At 32.9% G+C, this 22,258-nt stretch overlaps 1 protein-coding gene and 1 long non-coding RNA gene across 2 annotated transcripts; one reads left to right on the top strand and one right to left on the bottom strand.

Annotated features, from left to right (window-relative positions):
* The first annotated feature begins 409 nt into the window (after positions 1–409).
* LOC149480671 (uncharacterized) lies at positions 410–21,481 on the top strand. The gene is made up of 3 exons (XR_016316990.1): positions 410–586; positions 20,750–20,873; positions 21,327–21,481. It is a non-coding gene; the product is annotated as an uncharacterized LOC149480671 (long non-coding RNA).
* On the bottom strand, positions 15,551–18,935 carry LOC149480672 (carboxylic ester hydrolase-like). Its single transcript, XM_089706657.1, has 3 exons — positions 18,759–18,935; positions 16,580–17,853; positions 15,551–16,305 (listed from the first exon to the last, which is right to left on the bottom strand). Exons 1-3 carry the CDS (start codon positions 18,933–18,935, stop codon positions 15,633–15,635), a joined length of 2,124 nt encoding a protein of 707 aa, XP_089562783.1. The 3' UTR covers positions 15,551–15,632.
* Positions 21,482–22,258: the final 777 nt, after the last annotated feature.

Below are 22,258 nucleotides of genomic sequence, written 5' to 3'. Positions count from 1 at the left end.
TACATTTTCTGGGTATGATACGTTTTGCTTATTGTATATGATTGTATAAAAAGTGTTTAAATATCTTAAGCTAAGACTATCAGCAAGTCGTGGATCTGGATCTTAGTGGGACAATTTGGGGACAAATAGAAGAAGAAGAAATTCAAATTAATTAAAAACTGTGTGTAATTCATAACTTTATCGTAAAAAGTTTTTTTAAATCAGAAAATGGTAGATATATAACACTCTAGCTGGAGCTGTTACTATTCCAAGAACAAATTTCAACTTGATCAATCCTGGCTAAATTTGCCTGCTTTTATTTCATTTATTTGCTGCCTTTATTTCATAGGTACCTACTCTTTGAAAAGGGTCGTCATTATTTTGATAGATTATAAATAAATTAAGCCATCTCTTTTCAGGGTACATTAAGGTGTCACGTGAAAACGCCTAAATCCATTAAGTTTCAGCAATAACCAGAGGAACAACGAATTAAGCTGTCACAGGCTGTCAGTTCCACTCATGGCGGGAAGGATGCCTGTCAAATTGTGTCAATTCGTTCGGACCTCTGTCTGAGTAAATACTTGTCGGAGGCTGGAATTTTTTGCAGGTTGGTGCAATTTATGAGGTATTAGCGTTTATATTAAATTTGTTAGACCAAAAGAAGGTAGGTATATATGCAGAGGCGGCTCGTGACAAAATTTTATGGGTGTTCACTTGAAATAAAACACTGAAAATACATGGTGTAAATCAGTACAATTTATTAAAAAAAAAAATATATATAGATTCCGGGATTCAGGGATTGCGAAGACTCATCATGCCCCCATAAAGCAATTTGAAATGCACCACAAAATACGACACAATCTATTAACCTTCGTAAAATATGTCTGTTTTCATCGACACGGTCATTGAACTCGCGTATTGACTTTCGGTACCTACGCGGAATCTAGTGCTTTACGAATGTCTTGTCGTCCGATAGACGCCAATTGCAGTTCATTCAACAAATGGTACCGAGATTGTGAATGTTTTTTCATCTTGATTGAAAGATGAACTAAGTCGTCAACGCCCGTTTCAGTCCAAGCACTCTCACCTCCGCCGGCCGCGCCCGCTTTAAATAAAAGACACGGAAAACAAAATAGTTTGTTGCTTTCATCACAACCACACAACCACGGTGTTTTCACATAGTGTTCAGATTTAAACACTCGCGTATATGTTTTCGTTTTTGTCGTACATTTTTGCGTAAGATCAAGTTCTGGCCGTGGCGCGGGCGGTCCCTTATTAGCTTTACATTCAAGCCGAATTTGTAACGTTTTAACACACTTTTTAATGAACGCCACATTATAATTATTGTTCATTTTAACACTCACAAGTAATACTGATAACTACAGGCTATTTCAACACGTATTTTATAATTTTAATTAGAAAATTGCATGAATCGCGCGCGTGCATTGAAGTTGACTCGAGTGTTTGTTTATATTATAGAAGTGGAAACTGGCAACATCGCGCCGCGCGCGCAATCGCTGTCCTGGCTCCTGCCGGGCGGTAAAAACGAACCGGCAACGTTTGCGGGTGCGGCGCTCCGAATTTTGCTACTTTTCCATAGCAAATCTTTTGTTTCACGCGCAGGGCTCTGGCAAAACCCTCTCTTTCACTCCAATTGGATTTCGTATTAGGAAATGTACTAAATCTTTTTTCATTGGAGCGCAATCGTGAGAGCTCCGCTTCGCGCGTTACATAATACAGTAGGTATTATACAGGTGTATGGGATGATGGAATGATGGATATTATATTGATTGGTATTAACAGTAGTTTTAAAGATTACGATTGATTTTAAATAGTAATAATTAATGTTAATAATTAAATTAAGGAGTATGATTTTATTATAATTATTTATGGGAGTTCACTGCACCAGCGCTCCTTAGGGCGAGCCGCCTCTGTATATATGTATATCTCCAGCTCAAGTTTCTTCTTTCCTTTCTTCCCTTTCTACAGTCACACTATTGCGAAAAACACTCGAATTGAACTCGAATTATAAACCTCAAAATATAAATCAAAAGGGTTATTTTGTTAAAATTGCTCTATGTTGTATCCGAATTAAAAGATAGTAATTATTTATAATATGTAGGTAATTTGAAAAAAGTTAGTTAGTTACAATCAAGTTATCTATAATATTAATATCAAAAAAGAAATAATACTGTAAAATAACTTAATATATATTATTATTATTGATAAGCGATAATATTATTGTTTTATTTTGCCAAAACAATTAATGCGTGCGTAATTACGTGGTAATTACACTACCTTATTAGAATAGTTCAATTAGAATCAATTAGAATGATGAATGAAACCCGTTAACAACTGTAAGTTATACCACAGCATAGCCACCTGAGCTCAGAATACTAATAAAGTTTTTGTGTTAACCCTTTCAAATCTAAAAGGGTTGAAGTTGTCAAGTAACCTAGGACATGTAGGGTCACTGCGTGAAGGATTTTAAGGTTTAGCCGTGACAAACCGGAATAATAAATAAGGGATTTTTAACCAAAGAAAGGGTCTCACTTTTGTGCTTTTATCTTTATTTTTAACGTTCGGAAATTAACTAAAGTAGAATAAAATTTATAATCGTGATAGAAATTATACGAAAATAAATGTCTGACTGTCCTCGTGGAATATAGAACGTATTATGTTTTAAATGCATTGCACTTCTGTTCCACTAAAAGATTTTCTTTTAAAGCAAGCCTTTTGTGATCTACCAGAGTCAAGACTAGTCTCTAACGGAAATTGAACCGAAGATATTATGTGTTGTGTTTGCTAAGTACCTACTGTTCTATGGAGACTCATTATAAAAAAAAAAAAAAATGTATTATAGTATAGGCACAGACAACATAATTCTATACCTATTGTAGGTATGCAATATTTATTTTAATATTATTCGAGTGAATAAAATACATTATATTAATCACAACGCCAGTTATCCTGACGCGTATGTTACGCATGATTATTATTATATACCTACAAAACTAGTAAAGACTGTATAATCCTCATTGTGTGATCTGTCACTTAGTAACGACATACTTTATTTAAACATAATATCTTTAGGTACATTAGGTCGTGGACCTTACCGGTGCAAGAATAACTCCACTAAGTTTTTACCTGAAAGGAGACCCGGTGTTTCTCAATTAGAAATAACATAATCACATAGCATTATCCTTTTGTACCGGTGCAAGAGTTATAGTAGAGGTATCTCTAAAACGGGGATGAGGTCATCCAAATGACCAGGGTCACAGCATAATGAAGGAGACATAAAATTCAAACGACGGCCGTTATCGCGACAACCCTTTTGGCTACGTGTTTACTGTTTACTACCTTACGAGGCTTTGAAGCGTTCGTAAAGTTGAGTTGTAGGGTACTGGGACTGAGGTTGGCCAGGTTGTTTAATTTTCTAGGAAATGAGATAAATAATAATAATAATTGTTAATACCATCTAGAATAATTGTCTTTGTTTGAATTTGCTGCATAATAAACGTAAATAAAATTGTTGTATTTTGAATATATCTAAAATTTGAGGAACAGCTGAAACATCAACAAAAATAATTGAAAAAATAAAATAAATGAATTCTATTCTATTCTAAAAATAAGCAATCAAATCTTCAAAAGCATTAAAAAATGTACCTATGTTGCTTTTTTTTTCTCTAATTTAGTTCCTTATTAGAACAGCCACCACCATCATCATCCTTAATCTGCATCTTGTTGCGTATATTTTATTCTGTTTGGAGCAAGGGTGCACACTAGGTGTCTTTACCTTAGCAACGGGCGAAGAATAGGGTTTAATGGGCGATTAAGGGGGAGCTAACTCTTTTTCATTTATAGGGAAGGTTTTTCAGTTACGATTATGCATGTCTGTCGTGTTTCACTGAATAAAAGATTAAGTGAAGTATGTTCGAGCAGCGAACAAATATTTTATTTTAAATTACTTATTATCCATAGTTACATTACATATTACAATAATTGAGCAATAGCGTAAATGAGGTCAAGCTGCCTCAGCATTATTATCGTGCGACGGCCGAGCCGGCCGGAAAGCGCAGTTCTTCCATAGCAGCGCCCGAGTGTTAATCTATCCGCTCGAATCCGCGTAAATTATATATAATTACTAGCGGTCCGCCCCGGCTTCGCCCGTGGTACATATGAAAAATAGATGTTGGCCGATTCTCAGACTTACCCGATATGCGCAGAAAATTTCATGAGAATCGGTCCCCCCTTTTCGGAGGAGTATGCAGACTAACATTGTGACACGAGAATTTTATATATAAGACTAGCGGTCCGCCCCGGCTTCGCCCGTGGTACATATGAAAAATAGATGTTGGCCGATTCTCAGACTTACCCGATATGCACAGAAAATTTCATGAGAATCGGTCCACCCGTTTCGGAGGAGTATGCAGACTAACATTGTGACACGAGAATTTTATATATAAGAAGATTAGCAGTAGGTATTTAAAGTGTTCCCAGTTGTCCCATAATATCATAGCATTATTAGCAGCATATAACGCGACCTAAATACAGTCCACATTCGATGTAATACGTAAACCGTAGGTACAAAGTATCACAAAAGGCCTTGCTGAAATTAATGAAAACATAAATAAATTAACTAGTCCTGGGTTTTTGAAAAAATAAATACTGATGGGATATTGATTCGATGATAAAACCCACATACTTTTACAAACAAAACCAATATTTTTACAAGGAAAGATCTGCGGTCGACGGTAATTTAAGTGCAACTATATAACCTATTATAAAAATTTTAACTACAAGAACCGAACTAAGTTACTAGGAAGGTCCTGTATTTCGGCTAAATTTTAGTGCATCTTTTTTTTTATTTTATTATTATACATCTAGATTCTAGACAGTCAACAATAAATAAAAATAGGCTTAAGGCGTTACCCGGCAATTTCGACTATGTTCAACCTCTATAAAGTCTGGTACAACATAAAGCACAATACCGAAATAAATATATAAAATAGGATGGTCTTTCATCTTTAATTGCTCGCGAGGACTTTTTTCCAAAGTTAATAGATTTCTAGAAAAAAAATGTGCTGTGGTCATCGATTTTTCCCCAAATACTCTATAAACTTCGTAACCTGCTGACTTAGAGCTCTGAAAATTTTATGTTTAATAAATTATCAGTTACACAACAGTCCCTGACGAGGATATTTTGTTTCACTGATTAGTATCTTTTTAAATACAAAATGCGAGGAAAAAAGAAGGTGCAGCGGGAGAGGTTTGAGATCCGTCAAGTATGGTCAAGGTTATTAGCGCATGTATAAGCCTTAAATAAAGGTATTACGCGAACAACGTCGCGAGAAACATGTAGTTTGCAAATATTGAAATACGTTGGGTGACTTTTAATTAAAACCCAGGGTTTTGGACAATCGCTGAATACATTTGAATGATATTAACTGTTGAATATTGATTAAAGTATGGTTTTTTGATTAAAAGTGTCGTGGTTAACTCGTGGAGCATGATACTGATTGGTTGAATACGTTTTACTGTATCAGTATCAAGTACCTACGAGTGCACAAAATAAATGGACAGAACATGATGAGTTTTCAGAGTTTAATAGAGTGCCATCAAATAAAATCGTACAGGTAATGAGGTATATAATATGTCGTATATTATACCTTTGCAAGGAGGCATTTTTTCTATGGCATTGAATTAAAGAGAAGTAAATGTCGATTTCTGCATCACGACTTAGTTACGTTATAAAATATTATTCTCATAAAAATAAGCGCGAAAGAAAACACTGTTGTGTAAAAATTTAAAAAGAACATTAGGACCGTGATAATAGACGATTTAGGATAATCATCTATATTTCATAATTTTTCAATATACATACACAAAATAAGGGTAACGTACATAATACCGATAGTTTCTTCAAACAAAGATAGCACAGCTTTAAAATATAGGTACCCCATTTATAATTGTCTAACCAACTTCAAGCACCGAGATAGTTCCGGATCTCAAGAGAATTGTTACATTGTCGGAATAATTCTAAGACAATTCACATTTACATTAGAATTTTAACTAGTTTCCTATGTATGACATTATTTTATGAAAGCTCACTTATGTAACATGAACTATAAATGCAACATTATGCTCTAGTTATACATGTAACTTGTTTTATTATCTTTATTAATTCATTGTATTAAACGTCATCATTTTAATTTTTATGTATGTGTGTGTGAGATGATGCAAAAAAACTGTTTTGAAGTGCTATGTTATATTTGTTTGTGTTTGAAACTATTTACACCATATTTACACCCAATTTTTTTTGATTCCGTAACCCTTTAAAGTTTATTATTCTCGGTCACTTCATATCGAAGTGGTAAGTTTAACTCAATCATCAGATCTAGCTATCTTGATTATAATTGTTCTAACTTCTACGATATTATTATTCATATGACGTAATGAGTGACAACAACCAATACCATTATTTAAAAAAACACATTAGGTAGTTTCCTTGTAAAAATAGCTAAATCAGAGTCAATTCCCCGCTAAATACTAAAATAAAAGTTGAGAATTCAATACTACCTTCGTTAATATGTACCTCGAAACGATTGCAGTGATTATTATCATTCCTGGTAAGTATTTTGTAATTGAGCATCATTAATTCAGAATTTTCACCATTATAATTTCGTAGAACCTCGCTCTACATACCTAAGATAATTTAATAATTTATTCTTATGGATGTAAAAAATTAAACATATCTTAACTCCTTTAAGAAAAATAAAATTTGTAAAATCAAAGGTAAGAAAAATGTAGGTTCGATGTTTGGTTGAAATCTTGTAAAACTCCAATTAACGAACATACTATAATAATTAAGTGAGCAGAATAAATTAATTCTAAACAAAGTGTTTTCCAATTAGGTATAAGTTATAAATCCACGTGCTTCTATAAACAAGCTGGGTTTATAATGCTGAAAAAAAAGATTATGTTCTTATGTAATTTTATAAACAATAGTGTTAAATACTGTATCCTTACAGTGAATATCGTCGTGAGATGTCACCACAGCCGCATGAAGCCGCAGTCTAGACGATTGGCCGATATGGAGGGAAAACTAATTTCCTTGTTATAGGGCTTTATTAGTAAATTATTGGGCATTATTGGTTCTTTGTACTTCAAACAAAGTGTTTTAATGGATATTTTAAACTATATTTATATTAATATAAAAATGAATCGCAAAATGTGTTGGTAAGCGCATAACTCGAGAACGGGTGGACCGATTTCGATAATTCTTTTTTTATTATATTCCTTGAAGTACGAGGATGGTTTTTATGTAGAGAAAACGTAAATATGTACCACGGGCGAAGCCGGGGCGGACCGCTAGTTTATATTAATTTTCAATAAATTTATTGAAGTAGCATCAATAGCGTAACAATGATTGATTTTTTAAATAGAATATTATGGGATGGAATCAAATTTTCTATAGGCTTATAAACTACCGCACTGCCAATTTCTTATAACGGCTATGAATTTGTGGAGGAAGGAAGGTGGAATTCCTCCATCGAAAAAGGGAGGATCCTCGACCAGTCTACTCGACTGGCCGGCCGAGCCCCTGACTGGCAAGGCCCCGATGGATGTTGTCGGAAAGTTGTATATATAGCTCTGTAGCGAAAACATTTCGCTTGCGCGATTCAGAGCGAGGTGTCGCTACAAATTGATTAACAAAAAATTCTTAGATGGCCCAGTTTCATCAAGCTCTGTTAGTTAGTTTAACACGCTGTTAACTCTTTTAACGGGACATCAATCTAAGGGAGTGTCCCACCATGACCTAATCGAGGATTAGTTTCCTTAACACGGCATTATATTTAACCCGTGGCATAAAGGCTCTTTAAATTTTTAACAAGCGATTAGAAAAAATGATTTGAAGTTTTCTTGCTGTCAAGATGGACTCTGCATACTATTTTATTTTTGAAAATGAAGATGTATCGGATGATTTGTATAATTTGGATTATATAGTGCGACCGCGACGGCCCAGAATTTATAAAGACGTCGTCATTGTTTCGAAGAATATGATAATGTTGATTTTAGTACAAGATTTCGTTTATCAAAACAAACGGTTTTGGAAGTATTGCAATTAATTGAAGATAAACTCGAATAACCGTCGGATCTGTAAGTAAAACTATCTCGTGAGGTAATATTTATATTTATGTGCATAAAGGTTCCTTCCTACATACTGTATTATTTTCAATTAAACCATAATAATCCTGTGAGTCATGTCAAATCTAGTATTGAATACCAATATAGGTACTTAAAATGTAAACTTCACCACTACTCAGGTAAGGCTCAGGCCTCCTCATGATTATGAAATGTACTTATCTAAATTTTAAATTCTGTTTTAGGAATCTATCAGTTTCACCTACAGACCAACTGCTTATTGTAGTGCAGTGCAGTGATGGCTCAGTGGTGAAAAACATTGTGAGGAAACCGACATATCATAAGATAGCGTGGTGGATAATGACCTGATCCCTTACCGTGTTTAAGTTCAAGTTAGCACTACCAATCCCATGTTCCAGCAGTGAGAAAGTATATGGGCTGACGATGATGATGATCCTAATTTAATTTAAATGTGACATTGTTATAGAAATATGTAATTTTTCATGTTACCTAAATAAATAAAACTTGTGTTTTTATAAAACATTTTTATTGTACCCTTAGATTGTACCTATCAACATCATTCAATAAATAGGTTATAACAACTAGATACTAGGTTATTACAAACAAGAATTTACTATTAATTTACTTTAAATGTATCTTGCTGCTTCGTCTTTATTTTTCTTGTTTTAATTGCTCTTCTAGTATGAGATCTCTCGCACTTTCCTTCGGACTCCGAATTTTTTTTCGTAATTTCAACCAGATCCAGTTTACCTTCGACCAAGTGAAATTGAACCGCGATTTTTCTTCAACATTATTGTATTTATTCAACTCAAAATAAAATTAAAATAACACAAGAAAAATTACAACAAAACAATCTCCAAATAACATCAAACATTTGTAACCATGGTAACGACCAAATCGTTTGACATATAAACCAGCAAACGTAAAAGTTTCTACATGATTATTAAATTGTATACTGTGTTACAACATTTCAATTTAGTCGAATTACCAAACATGACAGTTATTATACAACTAGAACAAATAGCCCCAACGTGCGAAACTATGGCATTGTCAACTATGACATTTTGTTTCGGGCGGTTTAAAATACGAATGAATGATTCGTGAGTCGCTCAGTTAATGGTCCATTTGATAATCGGCTGTTAGATTTCCTTCTTGGGACCTGTAGAGTTGACAACGATGTTAAAATACATGTTTAATTTGAAGCTCGATTAATAAATGTCTGATTTAGAAAATATTGGTGAAATTGGGTCTAAAAACATTTCAATTACCTACATAATTTTAATCACAATCAAAATTATTTTTTAGTCATCTATTACACCTTAGTGAAACTGAAATTTAGGTATAAATAGGTACATTCACTTGAAATATGCTATCCTCTCGATAGGATTGAACCAAAACCTATCGATCAAGTCGATAACCAGTATGGGCCCAATTATAATTAAAATTAATAAGAATAAACCGAAAATTCCTTTATCGGTATAATTGGTTTTACCTTCAAACAATTAATTTACGAAATATAAAATTCCAGTTAAGAAAGTGGTTTTCATACAGAATTTTTCGCTTACCTTGACTTTTTTAGTATTCAAAGCCTTTCAAAGGAGTTATGATAAAATTCTAGGATAAAAGAGCCTTTAAGCAAATTTGCGGTTATTTTAATAATGTTGAGTGCTAGAGCATTGCTTTGTAGATAACGTTGTGATTATATTTGTGGAGTACCTACAAATAATTTGTCTGGGTATTTAGAGAGCACTATGTCTACATAGTACAGACCGCCTCCTTGGTACAGTGGTTGACGCGTGAGCGTAGAACCGAGGGGTCCTGGGTTCGATTCCCGGTGGAGACGAAGAAAAAAAAAAATGTCTCGGTCTGGCAGGACACAGAAGGCTGATCACCTACTTGTCCCTAAAGAAAATCGATCAGTGAAACAGATGTATGAATAATGCATCTGCCCCTTACCCCATTATGGGACACGGGACTTCACTTTTATGTCTACATTAAAATTATGTAGAAAAAGATTTTATATTATTACCACGATTTTATCAGCACCACAGCTTCACCTGTGTGTTTGTACCTATGTAACCGACTCCTCAAGATTCAGTTATGATTCAAACTTTGTACATAACAAGGATCGGTGACAATACAATAATTTCCCGAGTTCATCTTATTATTTTTTTAACTACATATATACCTACCTATTTAGTTTTTGTGGCTAGGTTTGTAAACATTGTAAAAAACGGGTTTGCTCATTCTTTCTATTTCGGTTTTATATTACAAAGTAATTGCATATTTTTATTAACCAAAGAGAAAGAACATGGAAAGAACAAAGGAACAGCTGTTCTGCCGTCCTTTAACTAAAAAGCCGTTAACCAACAAATGGTCAATTTTCAGTTTTAAATGTAGGGTGACAGAGTTCAAAATTCTCTATCTTTCTGTCTAAGAATCATTTCTCTAGCATTAATAGTTATAGAGATATAAAAATATTGTAAGCCGTTAAATAACACAATTTTCAGCGATTCCATAACTTGAAAGCGTCTAACCAACACTACTTCGCTAAATTTCCTTTAAAGTACCTTAACCGCCAGATTTAATAATTATTTTTTAGCTTTTTACTTGACTAAAAGTACGTTATCAGATTATACTTGACTATAGAGACGCAAAAGGACTATAACTGCTTTATGATAAGCTTTCATATAACTATTCCAATGGAAATCCTTACCTTATTTGCAGTTACTCGCCCTTAACGCTTTTTTAGTTAAGTAATTTTATTTAGGACAAATTCTAATAACACTTTTTTGCTTAGCTACAAAGCAGCTAACCCTCATTTTTTAGCTAAAAGGCAGTTATCCGATTATGGTGATGCATCAGTTTTGGGGATGAGAGTGATGATGAAATAATGTCGCCCCCAAGCAGAGTACCGATTGCTTTTGATTTTCTTTTACAAGACGTATTATTTCTGATCAAGTTTACTAAGTTTTAAACAATCTAGCAGCTAAATTACGGAAAATATAACAAGTCAAAGTTACGAAAATTTGGTAGATAATGGTTACGACATTGCGAACTTTCAATCGTATTTCTCTGTTTAGACTCTGATTTGTCTCTGTAACCGAGAAAGAGGACATAGGCAGTTTATACTATTTAATTTTTAAAACTATTTATTAATAATGTAATTTACCCCTTGGGTGGAATTAGTAATCGACTGTCAAGCAATGTACTAGAGATGGTGATACAAAAATTGTTATGAGTACACTACCTTTGACCCGCTGACGGGGAGACCATTTTGCCACTATTGCTATTTTTTCTTTTCTATATATTAGATTATTAAGATATTAAGATTTGTATTTTTTTACATGGTAGCAAATAAAAAGTTTTCTACCTCCTGCTATTTTCCACATATTCTGGTATATTATATTTTCTAAATGTGGATGAAAGAGTCTTCTAATCATTTGATAAGCGGTTCTACATTATTTATTAAGAGCATCCCACATGTAAGTCGAGCTTGAAGCCCTATTGAAACCAGGGTGTTTTTTTCAAAAACCTCGTGCACAAGTCTTAATTTTTTTTTCAGGAAACGATTTATGTTTACATTGTTTGTGGTTCTATATGTACTCACATATCCGTGACTCGTATGATGGCTTCGCAGAAGAGTATTTATAAAATAACGTTATAATTGCAATTCTAAATGAAAATACGGTTCCAAAAAGAAAAGCGAGAAGATTTATCTATAATCTTAACCCCTTAATGAGCCTCTGTAATGAAATAAACGTGAACATGACGAGAAATAAAGGTTAATTTTATCAACAACTTAAAAGAGTCATTTAGTAAAAGAGTTACAATACTTGTTACTCACAAACAGACGCAAGAACCATTAATTTAGATAGTGTTTAAATCCTTAATACTTAAACCTAAAAGCTTTTGATCCTTTTCCTTTCCATTGGTTGACCTAGAGGATGTAATTCCCGAGAGCAAAGCCTAAGACAGCAGCAAATTTTTAACATTAGTAAGATTAAAATTTACTACAACTATATAGAATCATAGTACAAAAGCATCTAAAAGCTCTTAACCGTTGATTATAAAGTTTTTGAAATTTAAATTAAAGCGAAAGTCATAGCTTAAAAGTAGTTATAGTAGCTTAACGACGTTTTAGGTAAGCATTTTATTACTAAATAAAAAAAAAAATCCCAAAATGAAAATAAAAATACTAAATTACTTAGCTAAAAAGTCGCTACGGTATGTTAACGGCCGTCTTGTCCAGTAAATAGTTAAAATTTTCAGATTATATGCTGAACTAAACGAGAAAAATTGAATTTAAAAATAAATTATAACAGTTTCTGGGTAAAAACTATTATTTATATATAATATAATTAAATTTCGATCGATGTATCTCACAATATTTATTCTAAGTGTCATAATTTTTAAGAAATAACGATTTCCGTGTTTTTTGCCATTTACTCGAAACTCACTTCGTGGGCTTAACGGCTTTCTAGTTAAAGGACGGCAGTGTTATTAAACTAATTAAGCGACGCATATTAATTTCAATACGATGTCGATTCTCTTAATACGTTTAAATTAAATCTACGTACATTTGGTTTTATAATTTCCCATGAGAGGAACATGTTCATGAAATTGAAAATTTTCACATATTAATAAATTTGTTGCGAAACAAAATAAATTAATAATTTAATTTTATTGTAGGTATCATTTTAAAACGGCGAATATTGTGTAAAATATAATTTTTATTCCAAGAGTCAGGGATGAAATTTTCATAATAATTCATTAAAAATCTACTCGTACAATATTATAATATTATGCACTATCACTGAAATATCTACTTGAGTATTTTTTCACCGTTTCCGAATCCGAATTTTAGATGTTATACACGTCTATATTATAACTTTCAAACATATTGTAGAATAAACATCGTATAATTTGTTGATAAAAAGATTAACTATCAAATAGGACGCTTTAAAATCCCTGGAAACATCGCGCTTTTTCACTTCCTTCATTTTCACTTCCCAAAATTGGCGCGTTTAACACACATTTCATACATAGGTAATCGCAAATCGAAATCTCTAGACATAGCCCTACACAATAATTGAGACCCATTGTGTATGACAAGTTCGAATTGGTTCCTCCCCTTTGTGAGTTTATTTAATTTTACACCAATCACTTTCTATTGTATGTCACAAAAATGAGATTGAATTCGAGATGTGTTTGTTGCTGGTGGTTCTTTTGACAGTATAATTATTATTGTGTGTATGTACTTTGTAATGATGGTACGTGCTTTTCTCGTACCAACTTTAAAAGACGATGTGAGTCTTTATGACATCTTTTCAGCAAAAGTGTCGATTATGACTGGCCAGTGGCCATGTCATGTCAAAATAATTGAGTGGCCTCTTTAAATTAGGTAGTGGCTTTACAGCAAATTTTGTCGATTATTACGTTACACAAAGTATAAAGTAACTCGTATGCTATAGCTTTCTGATGGTAAAATATTTTAATACCTAGCAGTTTTTGTCATCGTAAGAAACAAAAGAAAATATTTCCTCTTTTCTAGGAATCAAACTAAAAATTTACTGAAGACTGTAAGTTCTGTAACATAATCTTTGACGCTGTCAATATAGGTAGAGTGACGTCATGTTCCCGGCGCTAGAATCTCGGTTCGATTTGCTTAACGTCGGTGTCTCCGGAATGCTTGAATCGCTTATACAGGGCGTTTTTTTAGCTTGAACCATCAAGCAGGTATATTTAAATTAATATAAGATTCTCAAACGATAATAACTGTATGGTTCGCTATATGGTGTATAATTAAATAAATGGTAATGTAATATTCGAATATTACATTTATTTGATTTCGATTAAGTAATTCGAATCGAAGATTCGTTAAGGTGATTTAGGCAATTGAATTGGAAATAGAAGCGTGTATTAAATAAATTACACTTGGTATTACGGTTAATCAAATTAGAATATTCGTGATTTGACTCCTAATTTTTGCGTACTAATGAGTTCAATAATTCAGAGAAAAATGTTTGAAAAGGCGAATCTTCGTAAAAAATTCCAGTTACATAATATTATTTATTGTTAGTCCCACTTTACGTGCTTTCGTATATTTCTCATCTAAAATTTCTTCTCAAGCGTATAAAGAAAATAAAAACATTCCCAAACACCCTTTACACAGAACCGGCACGTCAATATCGCATGCCAGACAATGTTCCGATGACACCAGCCGCGCCGCACATACTCCGTGGGCGGCGTAATTAAGTGCCGGATTATACCAACTTTCATTAGCTATTTAAGCTATCAGATATTTGGAATATGCTGCGAAATTGTTACGCATTCCCACCTTGGTTTTACAGCGTCGGAAATTTCGTACGAATAATTTCAGGTCGAGTTTGGAATATTTGTATTATATTGTAATTAGGTGAGTGATCTGCTGGAGTTTAGGAAATTTTAAGAGAAAGTTAACGTTGAGTTAAATTGTCCTGTGTTTGTGTTGTTTTAGCATTTGTTAATTTTATAGCTATAACATTGATTTTAGAATTAAATATTCAATTGCAGGTACTTTACTTGTCTCTTGGGGACATAATACTATGCTTATATATATAGAATTTAGTTTATTATGTATTATAGGTTCTTACTTATCTATACACTTGACAACAAAAAATCGTATCTATATTAATAAACTATGTAAGTACCTTGAAGCAAGTATCATGTATATTAGGTACCTTTGGTCTTGGAAAATCATCAACAGATTAATAATAATTATTCTAGAAAAAAATGCAAACTTTGAGTGTGGCTAGCTTCCGTCGACAATTATCTACTTAAATACATGGTACAATCCCCATTTCCCTTTAGCGACTCGGCTCAAGGAGCTATCTTTTAAGTCCAATTTGCTTTAAAAACTCTGCTTAATCTTTGACAAATTTACCGGATTTTATTACGAAGTGTTTCAAAGGGAACGCTATTTACACGATAAGAATGCACCCCAGGGATGGAAACAATTTACAATGGGTTCCTGACATCCCCTAGTCACGTGGAAACGATTAGAGTGAGCTGAAAAATTGGCGGGTTTTCAGGCAAATGTGAATAACAATTTAGTGTCATCCTTAACTGCTCTTATTGCATTTACGCTTCATAAGGGAGTCTTTTGGGGAGGTTTTTGGTACAGGTAAAACGCGGGGTATTCATTTCATTGTTAAATCATTTAATACTGGTAAGATTTTTCAGCGAGGCCTGTCAAAATCTACTATTTAAAGTAATATCTTAGTGAGGATAAGGATATAGGTACCCAAAGATGTATATTATAATAATTAAAATATTAAGATCTAACTAAATTGAATAAGGGCCATAGTGAAACTTAGTTACGAAGCTATTTCGCATTAAGGAAAAAAATAAATGCACAGTGTTTTATAAATTTATAATTTTTATTGTTTTCCCTTTTATGGGAATTATTGCTTTGATTTACATATACATACATAATAATATAATCTTTATTTTTCTACATTTGTTTTAACTGATTCTTGTTTGTTTTCCTTTGGCTTCTTCACTTCTTGCTGTTTCTCGATTTTTTTATTGTCTTCAATTTTTTCTGCTTTTGGCTTTTCAGGTTCAGTATTTTTTGCAACTTTTTCAGTTTCTACTTGTTCTTGTTTATTAATCTTTATGTTTTGATCTTTTTCATTTGATTTTGCAGTTTTTTCCTTAGATTCTATTATTGTTTCAACACCGTCTCTTATAACTGTTGTGACTAATTTTCCCGACTCGTCTAATTTTTTGATAGTTTTTGTTACTTTCAAATTACTGGCGGGTTTTAAATTTTCACTTTCTTCTTTTTTCAAATCATCATTCTTCATAACTGTTTCTGGAGCTTTCTGTGCGTTTTCTACCTTATCTGACGGTTTTGATTGAACTGGTATATTCTTTGATGGAACTTCCTTGGCTTTAGTTGTCTCTTTTTGATTGTAAGTTATGTTTAACTCCGCTTTAACCGTGGTGGGGTTCCAGTAATACTTTTCATAAAACGTATTCCAAAAATTATATTCTTCATTGAAAAGACCTTGTTTTAGTTGAAGGCGTTTATTTATTTCGAGATATGTTTGTGCTTTATTTGTATAGGGTGGCCATTTTACTGCTATAATTGAGCTCTCATATTCTGTGGGATTTCTGGAAAGCATACATACATATAATTTAAATACAGTTTTTTTACTAAATTTAAAACAAATTGTTTAATATGTTACATACCAATATTGACAAAATACACTACTAAGTACTATGTTTCAAAAATATTAGGGTGTGGAAAAACTATTTTCAGGAAATACTATTTGAATTAGAGACAAATAGTATTTCCTGAAAATAGTACTTCTACATTCTAATGTTTAGTACAAATATTTTTTTAAACAATTAACTTAATATTAGGACGATATTTATATATACGTACCCATATTGAACATAATCACTCCACATTGACGTTAATCTTTCCCTAGTGTCTAAATCTCTATAATTGTTTGTGAATCCGAAGAAATCTAAAATGTATGCAGTTTGGTCTCGATGACTCGCACCTTTTATCCTGTCCATATAATTATGTTTCATATTTAGATTTCCAACGTATGAAAACTCGTATAGATACACCGGTTTATCCGAGACAGCTGCATGCAATTTAGCAGACTTCATGATAGCATATTTGAACATTGCATCCGAAAAGTAATCTATGTATCTTGCAAGATTTGCACTAGTTACGTTTTTAATGTCAAAATAGTGCTGTTTTATAGTTTTTATCACATCATCTTTATCTTTTTCTGATTCAAATTTCAAGTCAGCTGGTAAGAATTCAGCAAAGTTTTCATTCATTTCTTCTCTCCAAGTACCGAATTTGATTGTTCGGCTTATGCCCTCCATATTTGAGAAACCAGTTAAAACAGGTATTTTTTTGTAGTCACCACGTTTTAAGGTGTCAAGTGGTGATTCAGTAATGACTGCTCCTTCTTTTACCTTTTCAATGCATGGGGCGAATCCAAACGTACTATTCGTTAGAAAATAATTGAGGCTGTGGAAAGCCAAGTCTTTATTATCAGCATTTAGATAAAACTCTGTTAAATCTTCCATACTTGCTGTTCCATTGTATCCTATAGCTTGCGCTATATTCCAGGCTGTGCTTACGGGATCACGATTGATTGCAAATGGTGACAATGCTGATCCACTTTCTAAGATCAATTGACTGATAATACCATCCGTTTCTTTAGATAGAGCAAGTAATTCAGCCATAGTCGCTCCAACACTGAATCCTGCGAGTGTTATTTTGTTCGGATCTCCACCAAACTTGCGTATATTCTCTTTGATCCATCGTAAAGCTGCTACTTGGTCCTTCAATGCGGCGTTACCTGGTATTTCTTCATTACCGAGGCATACAAAACCGAAAGCACCTACTCTGTAATTGAAGCTAACTACGACAATATCATGTCTAGCAAGGTAGCCGAATTTGGCCATATTACCACTTCCGCCAGAAAACGCTCCACTGTGAATGTACACAATGACAGGAGCTAGTTTATTTTCATTCACTGCTAATGGTACAAGCACGTTCATAGTGAGACATTCATCATCCCCCGCTAACAAGACGTCATCACCCGTTTCTTCAGTTAAGTAGCATTGATGGCAGAGTATGTTATTTTTGTTTGCATAGAACTCGTCGTCCCATGGTTTCACTGGTTCTGGACCCTGGAAAAGAAATTTATCATTGAAAAATGTATCAGTTTTATTTCAGTTCTGATTTGAAAAACACAAGTACACGGTAATTAGATACTTTGGAAGTGCATATTTTATGTACATAATAACTAATTTTAATATGACAGAGTAATCATGATTTGAATAGTATATTCTGTAGGACGCAATTAAAATCTTACAATGTTCATCAGTAGTTCTAGCAAACAAGTTTAAACTATAAAGTTGAAACAATTCAACTGTTTCTCCGTTTTGAATTACAATGTTGGTTAACATAGGTACTGAAAAACAATGTAATTCATGGACGAAGATAATTTGACCCCAAGCGAGTTACATAGATTTTTCCTTTGCTAAGACAAAAGTCACTTCTATCTATATTATGGCATAATTTAAAAATATACTGATATAAATATGGGTTTGGTGCAAATTACTTGACAAATAATTAAAATTATCTATAGACTCTAAGTGATCACTGTTCATGTGCTTATTATAACTCAAAAAACCTAACATATTTTCTAGCGCATTAGTTAAATATATTAAGTTCCTATAAACAGTTAAGCCTCTGTTAACTTCTTCTCTTCTTCAGACTGTTGTTTTAAAAGTAGAAGAAGAATAATAGTTATATTTATTTATCTACTAGCTTTCCGCCCGCGGCTTCGCCCGCATTTTCAAAGATAAACCCGCATATTTCCCGTTCCCGTGGGATTTCCGGGATAAAACCTATCCTATGTGTTAATCCAAGTTACCCTCTATATGTGTGCTAAATTTCATTGTAATCGGTTCAGTAGTTTTTACGTGAAAGAGTAACAAACATCCATACATCCATACATCCATACAAACTTTCCCATTTATAATATTAATAGGATAATAGTGTGAAAATTTCTACCACCAACTCTACTAACCTTAAACTTATTCCTGCCGGTCGGCATTGAGGCATATGGAATACCATAAAATTCATAATAGTCCCCATTCCAATATTTATCACCTCTCACATAACCAGAATCCAATTTAACAATTTTAAATTCCTCTTCATCCGCTGTTACACTAAAAATCAAACACACTAAAATAAACGTCCACATTTTGGAATTTAATGAAAATAATTGATAAACAAATTGGTCAAGTTATCTCTCATTGAAGTTGACATAATGATAGATATATCGATATGAGGGAAAGATTACGTGGATTACTGTTTGTTGATTAATTATAGTATTACGTGTATTGTTTTAATTGATTCTTACAAATAATATAATTTAGAAATCTATGTATGTACCTACATTTCTCTTTCTATAACGTTATCAGTTGGGTCAGTTTCCTCTCGTTTTCTTTTGTTATACCTAGTAAGAAAAGTCATGATAATAATTAGGTATAGCTATAGGCGTAGATGAGCTACGAACCCATCTAAGAATCTTATTTTGTTTTTACTCTTGACATACCCTCAGTTATAAATCCAAATAGAAAATATCAGTATCATACTATCAAAATAAATTTCGTTCTGTCTTAAACGCTTACAATATCATCTCTCATGACACATAAAATGTATCTCTCCTAAAATAATATATCACAAAACATCTTTATATAATCACTAGCGGTCCGCCCCGGCTTCGCCCGTGGTACATATTTCACAATAAAAGGTAGCCTATGTTCTTTCTCAGGGTGTAAAGATTATTTGTGCCAAATTTCATCAAAATCGGTGCAGTAATTTATGCGTGAAAAGTGAAAACCATATATACATACAAACCTTTCCTCTTTATAATATTAGCACAGTATTACAATCCATACTAAAAAATGCGAAAGTAACTCTGTATGTCTGTTACTCAATCACGCCTAAACTACTGAACCAATTTGCATGAAATTTGGTATAGAGATATATTGATACCCGAGAAAGGACATAGGCTATCTTTTATTGCGAAATATGTACCACGGGCGAAGCCGGGGCGGACCACTAGTAGGAAATAATATTGTAATACTGTGATATTAGTATAGACTAACCATCAGACATTGCCGCTATAATTGAATACAGCGAGTTTACACTACAGACGATGTAAACGGCGAAACTGCAAACAATATTCACAAGTTAAACTCTACTAAGAACAAGACATCAAACGTAATGCCCCCATCTTTAATAAGCCTGGTCAACGCCTTCTGTTACACCGTTCGGTTTAAAATGGCATGATTTTTTTCATCTTATAGTGCTTCAAATCATTATATTGATGCTGTTGCTTGAGCTGGCGAGCATATGAAACGAAAAATGGTAATATTGTTGTTTGTTTTGATCTTGTCAGACATACAGACATGCATGTATTTAAAATTTAATACCTTGGCCAACAATTTGCCATGAATTATTTGCATCATTGGCGTCGCTTGCTCGATTCTCATATATATAAAATTTATTTGTGTGTTACACATAATCATAATTATTTTTTCCAGGCATTATTTGATCAATTTGTCTGTGCTGGCATTATCAATGTCTTATCGCTATGGAAAACATTATACATAACAACAATATTAGCATGTGAAATGAAACTGTTCCTTATTGAATACGCCGTTCTTCAAATGTTACGAGTCGGTGTGACTGCAGCCAAAATTTGTTTATTCGAACATTGTCCCTTTTCATTAGGGTAGTTGGGATTACTAGCGTTATGAATAAAACATATTGGGGGCTGAAACCAATTATTAATGAGTTGTTTACGGCTTGAGGGTTATCTGGACCTTGGTGTTTCAGATTGGGTTAATATCAGGAGTGGACATTTAGTGACCTCTTTGAAATATTAATTTGTTGACGGTACTGACCCGAGAGTTAGAAATGAACAGACCCTTCGCTTGCTAAGTATGGTAACGTCAACAAAGACAGTTAATTTAGTAATTTATAATTATGGTTTAATTTAACTATTAGGGCATCCAGAGATGAAGGATTTTGCAAAATTATTGAGATGTCTTATAAACTGGAACGTTATGCAAATGGAAGTGATGTGCATCTGCCTTTATTCTTCATATTATACACATGAATATGATACGGCGTAAGATATCTTTAATATAAAAATGAATCCCAAAATGTGTTGGTAAGCGCATAACTTGAGAACGGCTGAACCGATTTCGATAATTCTTTTTTTATTATATGTATTCCTTGAAGTACGAGGATGGTTCTTATGTAGAGAAAACGTAAATATGTACCACGGGCGAAGCCGGGGCGGACCGCTAGTTTGGAATAAATCATAAAGTAACATAAGTATCAACGAATTAAGTACTTTTGGTTTATTAAGACATTTAAGTTCGACTATATTTTGCTGGTTCCAACAAAAAGATGTCTCCTTTCATAAATATAAAATACACTATATAGGTACTTAATTCTTAATTAACTTTTGATAAAAAATTAACAGTCAAAAAGTAGTACAAGAAACATGAAAAATTCACCTGAAAAAAATCGGATACGTTCGCGCCATCTGCTCAATGATTTATATTCTCTGTTACAGGAATACGTGGACTAGGAGCGATAAATCTGCGCAAAGGAAATCTCGAATAAAAGATCGTTTGACTTATGTATTGTGTTCTAATGTTGCGTTGTCACTTGGGAAATATGGATTTATTTGAATATGCTTGGATTATGGTGGAAGACATATTTGAGGAGTACTATATACTATGTCTATAACTGTGGTCTATAACCATGCCTGCCATGGTCTATGACCTCATCTTTTATTAAAATATCAAAATCTGTTACTGTTTGTTAAAAGATTAACACACAGACTCCCTTTTTTGTAGCCATGCAAAAGCCACCATTGGATCATAATAATGGTACAACTTCTTTTAATAAAATTTGACACCACTGAGAATCGAAAAAGTAAATACATAGCGTAGGATGTGATATTGATTGTTTATAATAAATTTTACTCCTTGTAAATGAATACACAATAATTGTGCATTAAATATATTTTGCTATAACATTTTGGTAGGCGCATAAAGTTTAAAGAAACTTATGGCGACTATATTATAATTAGCTTATGATAAAGTTCCCATTTTACAAAAATAAATATATTAAATTTATTTTTATTTTTTTTATAACCAATTTACACTTTTAATTCGAACAAAGAACGAGCTTTACATTCGTATCGTAATTTTTTAAATTTTGTTGAAAATTATTTCTCTTATGATTCGTATAATATATAAGCGCATAGAAAGAGCAAATACAATGGGGATATCGTAAAATTACTAGAAGCAGCTGTATTATGACATTTATAATATTTTCATTTATAATATTAGTATTACAATTCTTTATTAACATTACGGCCTGTGTACCACATTCAAACCAAACTTTAGTTTTGAACATATTGAAGTCGTATTTCCCCATCACATCAATATCGGTAGCAGCTAGTCCGAAATGAAATTATTGCTATCCAATTTAAAGTAA

This window comes from Colias philodice, chromosome 18 (assembly GCF_061535455.1).
Source record: "Colias philodice isolate Cphi_HAF_F1 chromosome 18, ilColPhil1 Martin Lab GWU primary, whole genome shotgun sequence".
In the NCBI taxonomy this organism is placed as follows: domain Eukaryota; kingdom Metazoa; phylum Arthropoda; class Insecta; order Lepidoptera; family Pieridae; genus Colias; species Colias philodice.
Note: the sequence above shows the minus strand (reverse complement) of the source record. Positions and strands in the feature narration are given on the sequence as shown.

Coding starts and splice junctions, on each gene's coding strand:
- LOC149480672 (XM_089706657.1), bottom strand. CDS start 18,935: ATGTGGACGTTTATTTTAGTGTGTTTGATTTTTAGTGTAACAGCGGAT. Junction 17,854..18,758: donor CCGGCAGGAATAAGTTTAAG/GTTAGTAGAGTT, acceptor TTTCTTTTCCAG/GGTCCAGAACCAGTGAAACC. Junction 16,306..16,579: donor AGTGATTATGTTCAATATGG/GTACGTATATAT, acceptor TATGCTTTCCAG/AAATCCCACAGAATATGAGA.